Raw genomic sequence first — 10,514 nt, forward strand, 5'->3', positions numbered from 1 at the left:
GTCAATGATCCGACAAGTACGAAATGGTCTATAGTGCTTTTATCTAACAAAATAGTTGATGAAAAAATTGAAGATCAAGGTGATATTGGTGTTGGCATTGAATCTTGTACAAGAAACGATCAAAATGAGAATGAATCTTGTATTAGAAATGATCATAATGAGGGTATTTGGATCAATCCAACCGTCCGCATTGTTAAGAGACGCGTAGTACACAAACCTACCAAGAAAAGAAAGAGACGTTAGTGATAAAGGTAATAGTATACATAGTCCGACTAATTTGTTTTATTCAATTTGGTGCATATTCTCGTTTTGTACATAACTTTTGAACCATGTATCCGCTTGTTGACTTCTTTACATGTAACTATACTATTTTGACGATTCCGGAGCTGCTCATGCACTTATCTTTACATTTCGGGACTATTTTTTTATCAGTTTTGCTTCTGCCCGTAATAAAAAGTCGGGCTTAGGGTCTGAATTTCGGAAAACCGACTTTGTTTTTGAGTCCGTGGCGACGTTTTACCATAGCCATGTAAATTTCGTTCAATTCCGATAACTTTCTTTTTTACGCTTATTTTGATTTGTACCGATTTCGTTTCCGATTTACTTGTACATGCATGGTTTGACTTCCATTTGACTTGTATAGATTGTTAGCTTATTAATAGTGTACTAATGTGCTTTAGTTTGTTTGATACAGGTTCAATGGCTTCAGATAGAGATGCTCCACCTGAAAACCCACCTGAAAACTTACAAGAAAACTCACAAGAAAGAGTTGCTTCGGATACAAATGCTCCACCTGATACTGAAGCAAAAGAGGTTGCACGAGGCATCACTATTATGAGGAGTATCATACGACATAGAGACCAAGGATTAGTATACCGATTGGAATGGAATTCTGATAAACAACCAATTGGTCCTAATTCTGCAAAGTTGACAAGTTATATTGGTACACTTGTCCGTATGCATATTCCGGTCTCCATAGCTACCTGGAAATCGAAAACGAAAAATTTAGAATTGGAGGAGAAAAAACAAGCGATTTGGGAAGAGCTTCAGGTATATATCATATATGGTTAATTGTTGTTATTATCTTGACGATAAATTGTTTAAATTATTTATACTAACACACTATGCGTACGTTTTTTTGCAGAGGACTTTTGAGATACCAGATGAACGTAAAAGCTACATACTTAGTTTGGCCGGCAAGAGATATAGAGGGTGGAAAAGTTTTTTGACAAACACCTATCTTAAGGATAAAGATGGAAAATTTCTTGAAGATGCACCGGGACGGCCAACAAAGTATGCGACCTTCATTGATGAAGCAGATTGGGCTGAGTTTGTAAAGCAAAGAGATGAAGCTTTTCAGAAAAAGAGTGCCACGAATAGGGAGAGAGCATCCAAACCCGCGTATCCATACAAAAAAGGGCGTTTGGGATATGCACGCTTAGAGGATAAAATTGTAAGTAAATAGAAATTCGATTTAATTAATTGTCTACATGTGCATGTTTTAATTGACGATTTTATCGTTTGTGTCAATGCATAGTTGGAGGAGACTAAAAGTGAGGAAGCTTCACTTCCTGTACATGTGTTGTGGAAGGAAGCTCGTGTGGGCAAGAATCACGCTGTCGATCCCGATGTTCAGAGAGTTTATACTGAATGTGTAAGTATAATACTGTGTCTTTAATTAAATCAAATGTTTTTTAATATATAAATGACTTTTTATCTCCACTAATAATTATTTAAATGTAAATGAATTACAGGAGACCTTGTCGCAATCGGCATCCACCGGTGAGGAGAGCGTACTTAGTAGAGTACTAGATGCTCCCGAGTATCCCGGTCGGGTGAGGGGTAAGGGTCATGGTGTGACTCCAACCTCTTTTTACAAGAGTCCTAGGAGAAGAAATCCTTCAAATGAAGAAGTGTTGCAAAAGTTGGCGGAATTGCAAGCACAAGTCTCTGAATTGCAAAGAGATAAAGAAGTGTATATGAGAGAAAAGTGCAACACTTCATCGGTGAAAGAAACTAGTGATAAGGCTAGTATCAACTATCAAAGGAAATTTCCCGAGGTAATTATAATTTTTTTTCCTTTTAAATTGTTCTATTTTATTAATGATAATGACTTTATATTTACTTTTGGTTTAGGGCATTTCATCTTGCCAACTATACTTATCGGAACCGAATTATCGACTAGTTGGCAAGGGAAAAGTGCACAACACTTCGGGAGATTTACTTCACCACAGACCGCTCCCGGATGGACACCTGAAAGTATCGGTGGATGTTGTATTAGATCGTGATGCGATTCTACCGGTACCTGACATGGTCTCAGAGACGACATTGCTGCGAGATGCAATAGGATCGTTTGTTGCATGGCCCTCGGAGCTCATTACCATTAGTGATGAGGTAAATTGAAAACGATTATGAATCATTTAGTTTTCGAATGTCAATTCTAAACCGTTTATTAATTATGTTTTACATTTTATTTTTAGACTGCTCCTATAAAACCCGCAATTAAGGGTAAAGGGATTTTACAGGAGGAGGAGTCTGTTGCATCGCTAAAAGAGGTACATTTAAAGTGTTAATATATAATCTGAATCAAAATATGCATGATTTTATATTTTACCTAACTTATATGATTTTTAGGCATCCGCTCGGGAGTCACAACAAGTGACGCAGCAGGTTCGTAGTGTACCACCCAGTGGTCCTCCGAAGCAAGCGGCAAGAAAAGGCGGTGCTTTTGTGCCTCGATACCGGGCGACACTCGCAACAATGGTTGATATGTCCGATATGAAGGATGGTGCTTTACGGGAAATCGATATGGATGAAAGTGTCTTCGGTATTGAGTTCAAGTCACATATTACAATTGATGACTTGCAAGAGATTTTTAACCAAGATCAACTAGGCGTCAGTAATATGCATTCATACATCCGGTAATATTCACTCATCCGATATATTATTTAATTAGTCCCACAATATAATTTATTTACACTTTTCAATGAAAAGAATCTAATGTTTATTATGTTTTTATTTAAGGTTGTTGTATGACAGAGTGTTGCGCGGGACTGCATTGTCTAACAGATTCCGGTTCGTGTCTTCCGCCCATTGCAGCGGAATGGAAATTGTTTCGGATCCGGAATCTGTTAGACAGCGCTTAGTCGATAGATTCATGTCCACCGGCAATACAGAATGTCTGCATCTTTGGGCGTATAATACCCGGCCAGTAGGGTTAGTTTCTCATTCTTTATTCATCTAATCTCTGTTTCTTTAGTGTATAGCAATATTTTCATATAACCTATTGTTTTAATTTATAGAGCACACTGGTTGCTGCTTGCTATCAACCCGATAAGGGAAGTCGTGTATTATCTGAATTCGGTAAAGGGTGAATGGACCAATTATCCGGCCATGAAGGAAATCGTTGATTTGTAAGTGGGATCGTTCTAAATATATATTCGTGTATATTTATATATTTACTTATTTGTGGGATTGATCTAAACATATGCTTTTATATATTTGTTAATTAGATCAATACAAGTATTCCGTAGTCAACGGGACGCACAGGTATCCCGGACTAAATCAAACAACATCACCTGGATCGAAGTGCAGGTACATTACTTTTCACAAATTTGCTTATAATATTTATGCTACTTGGTAAAACAAGACAACTTATATAGAATCTTATTTGTTTTTCTATGTAGTGTCCGCTACAGCGTAACAGTTCAGACTGCGGATACTTTGTATTGAGGTTTATGAAAGAAATCATTCAGGCGAATCAATTAGAGATTCCTCCCACGGTATAAAGTTATAACTTAAGATAATTTCATATAATTTATTACATTTACCTAAATATATTATTCATATTATGTTTTTGTTTTATAGTACCTTGACGAATTCCGTGCTGCTGGGTACTCGAAGCTAAAGTTAGAAGAAATCAAAGAGGAATTGTGTCAATTTTATATTAAGCTATTTTTCATGCAGATTTGAACTATAATATTGTTGATTTTGTAATGATGTATATATATAATTTTGTAATGATGTATATATATAATTTTGGATATTATAATGGTATATATTAGTATATATATTGTCTTACTGATGGCTGAAATAATATAGTCGAAAATATATTACAGGTCGAAAATATATTACAGGTCGAAAATATTACAGGTCGAAAACATTACAGGTCGACTGGGAGGATTAAATTATAGGCTGCACATAAAAATACCTCATTTAGCAACTACAGCGCTTCTAAAAAGCGCTCTTAAAGGTCCACATACTAGAGCGCTTCTTAGTAAAAGCGCTGGCAAAGACCAGTAAAAAAGCAAAAAAAATTAAAAAATTACGCAGCATACAAAAGCGCTTTTGGAAAAGCGCTCTGGTAGGCCCCCCTATGAGAGCGCTTTTTCTGGAAAAAGCGCTCTCATAGGGGGGCCTACCAGAGCGCTTTTCCAAAAGCGCTTTTGTATGCTGCGTAATTTTTTAATTTTTTTTGCTTTTTTACTGGTCTTTGCCAGCGCTTTTACTAAGAAGCGCTCTTAAAGGGGGGTCTACCAGAGCGCTTTTTCCAGGAAAGCGCTCTTATAGGGGGTCCTACAAGAGCGCTTTTTCCAGGAAAGCGCTCTTAAAGGGGGGGTCTACCAGAGCGCTTTTAAAAGCGCTTTCGTAGCCTACGCCAGCGCTGGCTTTGGCAGCGCTTTAAAGCGCTGTTAAAGGCCAAAAAAAGCGCTGTGAAAGCCCTTGTACGGCGTAGTGTTTGGTGCTTGAGGATTATCGGCTTATGGTGGCCACCCAGAGCTGGCACTCTCTAGAGGTAGTTGCCATTGTGGAGAGGATGGTCAGTGACGCAGCCGGTGCAACGGCATATAGAAGGCAGAGGAGGTCCTAGAGAGTTAGGATTAGGCATACTCAGTAGTAGTTGCGTATTTATGTTTTATCCATGACATTTTGTTGGGTTTTAATATTTTTACATTTTTGACTTATCTGAACAACTACCATTGATTAATATAGCCGTGTTTATTCTAGTTCACGTGTTATTTGATTCTGTTTTGCAATTTTGTTGAATAATGTAAAATATGGAATTTATAATTCAGATATGCGTATCTGAAACTGGTCCTCGGGTGTTGTTGGATATGCATTTCTGAAATATTAAAAAATATTTTAAAAGGGATTATTTCGGAGATGCATCTCCAAGGGGCATTTTGGAGTTTTCGATAGGGTTTTCACCTTATATGGATGTACACAGAAATTTTCTTATTGTTTTTTTTGTGTAAGCAAGGATATATTAATATAGAGAACTAAGGTTCTCAAAACCTGTTTACACAAGAATGGGAAAGACCGGCAAAAAGAGAAATTACAAATCAATTTGACTTATGAAAGATATAACAAATGATCTTTGTTAAATTCATAAAAACTACAAATGGAATGAGTAATTTCTCCTCTAAAACTCCATTTCCAAATCAAAGCTTTTATACTCCAAACCGTATTATTCACATTCCAAACTTCATTTCTGAAAATTCTAGTAACTCACACGCGATATCGTACTGGATGTTATGACATCCACAATTACACAGAACAAAATGATAAAACAGAAGTGCATAAAAACAGTAAAGAACACATCAAATTGTTCACCCAGTTCGGTATACAACAATACCTATTCTGGGGGCTACCAAGCCAGGGAGGGAATCCAATATAAGCAGAATTATTTCGGAGTTAAACTCCCCCGTTTACAACTCCTCACTTAAGACCTACCCAATTAATTCCAATCTATTCCTAGACCTGAGTATCTCCACTCACTCCCCCTCAATCACAGGAGTGATTACAAACAAATATTAAACAAATTAGAGAGAAGACACACTTCAAAAACACACCTTGATCTGCTTAAAAGCTTCAATCAAGAGACACACACTCGTGCTTAAAAGCTTAGAGTGAGAAAGTACATAAACCTCAAATACACCCTACTCCAGAGCAATCATCTACGTGATAATTGGTTGGATCACAAGTAACAATAAAAACACACACGGTGGAAACACAAAGAGTATTGTGATCTTCACGCTTAAAAACTCTGCCTCTGAAAGTAGGATTTGCAGTCTTCTTATAGTCAGCAGGAAGGAGGACTTGGGCCATGGGCCTTCCACACATAAATTAGGTTTAACCAAGTTAACCTAATTTCCACATCATCAGGGTGTTCTCATAAGCTGTAATCCGAGATATTTTAGCAAAAATCATACAACACACAATATATAGTTTCCTAAATAGTAACCTGAGATAAATAAAGAAACATCATAACTAAAAGGTAACAGCTACTGCTGTCAGACAAAGATGTCATGACATCGAGCATGACATTCAACAAAAACATGTTAACTAGAGCACACATCATATAACTAGAGTGGTCTGGGGTGACATAACACTTCATACTTGCAGGACATCACACTTGCAGGAGTAGCTAATACAACTTACCATATTATACCATCACACATATCAACTACAAGCATAAACTCCCTCCAGAATAAAACCAAAACAAATTTTTGGCTAAAACAAAAACAAAAACAAATTAGGTGACCTGTCTGGGGTGACATAACACTTACTCCCCCTTTTTAACAGAAATGTTGCCAAAGCATCCTTGAAATAGAACAAAACAGAACAAAACAACAAACTAGAACAAATTACCATACACAGCTGCTTCAGCCTTCAGACTCAGAGCTGCTGAGTACAACATCGTCATCAGTGCCATCATCAGGACTGGCTTCTTTTTCAATCTCGCTATCTAATTCATCATCCTCTTCACCCTGTTCAGCCATATCACTTTCAGCAGTCTAAGCTCCTTCATCCGTCTCAAGGGAGCTGATCAATTTTTCAAGAGCCAGTTTTCTGGACTCTAGCTCCTTACATGTTTCTCTGAGTATTGCAATCATAGCAGCTTTACTTGTAGTTATGTTGTCTTTGGATGTTCCAGCTGATGTTGTGACAACGTCAGGAATATGTGTTCCTTGAAAGAGCTTATGATGAAAGAGTAAAGGACTTGCTCTTTTGCACACAGAATCTTTGTCATTCAGGATATTAGGAAATTGATTTAAGATGATTCCACAAATAAGGGAAGGGAAGGCAATGGGGCCTTTAACACTATAGCTACCAGCATGCTTTAAAGTTTGCTCAAAAATATAAGTTCCATAGTCAACTTTGGTCTTAGTACCAATAGCAAAGATGAATTTACCTAGGATATCAGAAATTGTAGACTTGTGTTGAGTTGGCACCCAGTTCGCAGCTCCAATCCCGTGAAGTATAGCATACTTCACACTTAGCTTGCTAGCATTCAGCTTACCTTTGACAGGCCATGTCTTTACTTGTCAAGCAGTAATTACTTTGCACATTTGATTATCAGACACTTCTAGCTCCGGTTGAGCTTCATTAGATCTTTCCAAAAATTTGTTGATCACAGAGGGGGAGAAATTAACACATTTTCCCCTGACAAACACTTTTAAGTAATCCTTAACTTTCTTATTGCCACAATCTTCATGTAAGTTCACAATGAACTCCTTCACAAGGACTTCATAACACTTAGAGAATTGAGTCACAGTTTTTATCAGTCCAGCTTCATGAATGAGATTCACAATCTCTTCACACTCAAGAGCATTTTGAGCAAGCTCCCTTTCTAAGGCCAATCTTTTCTGATAAACAAATTTCCATCTGAGTAAACTGGATGGATAGTGAAAAGAAATATTATCAATAGGTACTTCAGGTACACTAGTAGCAAGTTTAGTAGTATTGACCTTCTTCTTAGGATGGATGTCATTGACATTCACAGCACCATCAGAATCTGACTCATTCTCAGCAATGATTCTAGCCTTTCTCTTCTTAGGCACCACTTTGCTCCATGATTTTTTGGGTCCAACAGAAGTGGGCTTAACCACAGCCTTTTTCTTCAGAGAGTCCTCAGCCACGGCTTGCTTCCCTTTCCTCCTTATAAGCCTTTTGGCTATGCTTGGATTGATAGAAGCAACCAAGTCATCATCAGAGAGATCATCAAGGTTGATGACTTTATCAGCCTGGGTTTTCTCAGGTTCTTTTTCTTTAGTTTGACCATCTTCAGTGTGGATATCATCCTTATCACAAGACACATTACTAGGTACCTTTTCATTGTACACAGCATCAACAGGGACCTCAGTGTGATCATTATCATTAATAGCATCGTCCTTACCAACAGTCTCTTCCACGTCATCATTCTTATTATTTTCATCCACATGCACATCCATATTCACAACGTCATTTCTATTGACAGCATCATCAACATCTTTATCAACAATGTTTTCTTCATTAACATTCGTATTCCTATCATCATATGCTTGGACAGAGTTACCAGCATTGTTAATAACATGCGTATTGTCATGTGACTCAGGAAGCACATAATTTAACGGAACAGAGATCCCAGGTATAACATTATTCTCATTTAGGATATGGGTAACAATTTTAGCAATGGCGTTGTGACCATACCTAGAGCCTTCTTTAGATAATTCTTCCCTAGAGGGAGGAACAGACGATTGAGAAGTTTGATTAGAATTTGGCTTTTTAGGTCTCCTTGCTGTCTCTTTGGTTTTTCGTGCATGCGATGTCCTTGGCCTTTTTGCCACAAGATCGTATGGAATCACCATCTGTAAAGGGGTGACCTCAAGAATCACATTAGGGTTAATGGGGACATCCGTAGCGTCTTGAGCATGAGTAGAGGAAGCGGACACTTTCGACGGAGATTGAGGGTTTGGCTGTTGAGACATTGAGGAAGACTTTGGAGGCGATAGAGAGATCTTGTTGTTTTTGTTGTTGGAGGCGAGATGTGAGAAGTGCAAGAGACTAAACAAGTAATTATGTTAGTGAGTTGAGAAGTTTAAAGGAAATGATTGCACTAGGAGAGGGAAATTTAAATTTTTACCAATCCTAAAATCTGAACTATTTTTCTTGTTCAAAAAGTAATTCCCAACGAACTGTAATTGCTATAATTCCTCATAGAGGTAAATACCCAATCTGTTTTTCAAGATTTCAAATTGAGTAGCATTTAGTGCTTTAGTAAAGATATCAGCAATTTGTAGTTCAGTGGCCCCATGCTCCAGAGTAACTACTTTGTTATTCACAAGGTCTCTTAGGAGGTGGTGTATAGTGTCCATATGCTTGGTTCTGATGAGATGAGTAGGATTCTTTAACATATTAATACCACTTAGATTGTAATAGTGCAATGTCATGACATCCCGAGTGACATTGTACTCAGACAACATTTGTTTTTCTGACATCTCACTAAGAACTGTATCATCCACAAATATCCGAGTAATCATGAGTTTTTCACCTTCATTCTTCACAAAGAAGGTTTTGACTATCTCTCCTTCCTTGTAACCATTTCTAGCCATCCTTTCGTACCAAGTTCTAGATGCTTGATATGGTCTTCTTCTTTTAACACTTCTTATTTTGCCTCTAGAGATCTTTGTATTTGAGACAGAACTTGAATACTCAATCTTATCACTTAGTTCGAGGTGAGATGGCTCTGCTTTAGAAATATTTCTTTGTTGATAGATCATCCTTTTGGTAAGTGCATGGGCTTCAGGACATGTGGACTTCAAATGACCTATCCTGCCACATTGATAGCATCTCTTATATGAGAGACATGTGCTCCTTTCTTGATATTTTCTTTTATGTTGGATCTTTTGATTAGGCATCATCTGCTCCATCAAGTAAGTCTAGTTTCTTACTTCTAAATTTCTGTTATGTGATATATTCAGCAACTTTCGTTCCAAAGCCTCAATGTTTGAACGGAGACTTGCGTTTTCCTCTTGTAGGAGAGTATAGGTATTTCTATACTCCAACACTCTTGCACATAGTCTTTCATTCCTTAGATAGGTTTCAGAGAGAGTAGTAGCAAGTTCACTGGCATTGAGTTTGCTATCAAAATGTCTCTTTATCAGATTCATCCATATCTTCAACAACATTCTTTATCACTGTTTTGACTGATCTTTCTTGATTATTGTCCTCAATCTCTACTTTGGTCATAAAGGGGTCAGAGGAGTATTTAGAGATTCTAGGCTCCCATAAGTAATAGTTTCCTTTAGACCTAGAGCCCTTCATGACTTCCTTATGTTCTTCATTTGTGACGATACATTCCTTCTTGGTGAATTTGACATTGAAGCCTTGGTCACATAGTTGACTGATGCTGGTTAGATTTACAGTCAGTCCTTTTACAAGAAGAACATTGTCCAGATTAGGAGCTTCAGGATATTCCAGTGTTTCAATCCCTTGGATTTCTCCTTTTTCTCCATCACCAAACGTCACATAGTTAGAGGGATGAGGAATGACATCTACCAATAGATTCCTTGTACCAGTTATGTGCTTTGAGCAGCCACTATCAAAGTACCAGTCTTCTTTTGATGACACCCGCATGGGAGTGTGGGCTATTAAGGCAGTACCTTTTGCAACCCATTGTTGTTTCTTGACTAGGGTGTTCTTCTTAGGTCCTTTTTGAAGTGTCTGATTAGGATAACCATACAGTCTGAAGC

The 10,514-nt window shown here is 37.7% G+C and overlaps 1 protein-coding gene across 1 annotated transcript; it reads right to left on the reverse strand.

Moving 5' to 3' along the window:
- Positions 1-6,797: 6,797 nt before the first annotated feature.
- Positions 6,798-8,750, reverse strand: LOC131634029 (uncharacterized). The gene is made up of 2 exons (XM_058904713.1): positions 7,344-8,750; positions 6,798-7,298 (listed from the first exon to the last, which is right to left on the reverse strand). Exons 1-2 carry the CDS (start codon positions 8,748-8,750, stop codon positions 6,798-6,800), a joined length of 1,908 nt encoding a protein of 635 aa, XP_058760696.1.
- Positions 8,751-10,514: the final 1,764 nt, after the last annotated feature.

This window comes from Vicia villosa, unplaced genomic scaffold (assembly GCF_029867415.1).
Source record: "Vicia villosa cultivar HV-30 ecotype Madison, WI unplaced genomic scaffold, Vvil1.0 ctg.001210F_1_1, whole genome shotgun sequence".
In the NCBI taxonomy this organism is placed as follows: domain Eukaryota; kingdom Viridiplantae; phylum Streptophyta; class Magnoliopsida; order Fabales; family Fabaceae; genus Vicia; species Vicia villosa.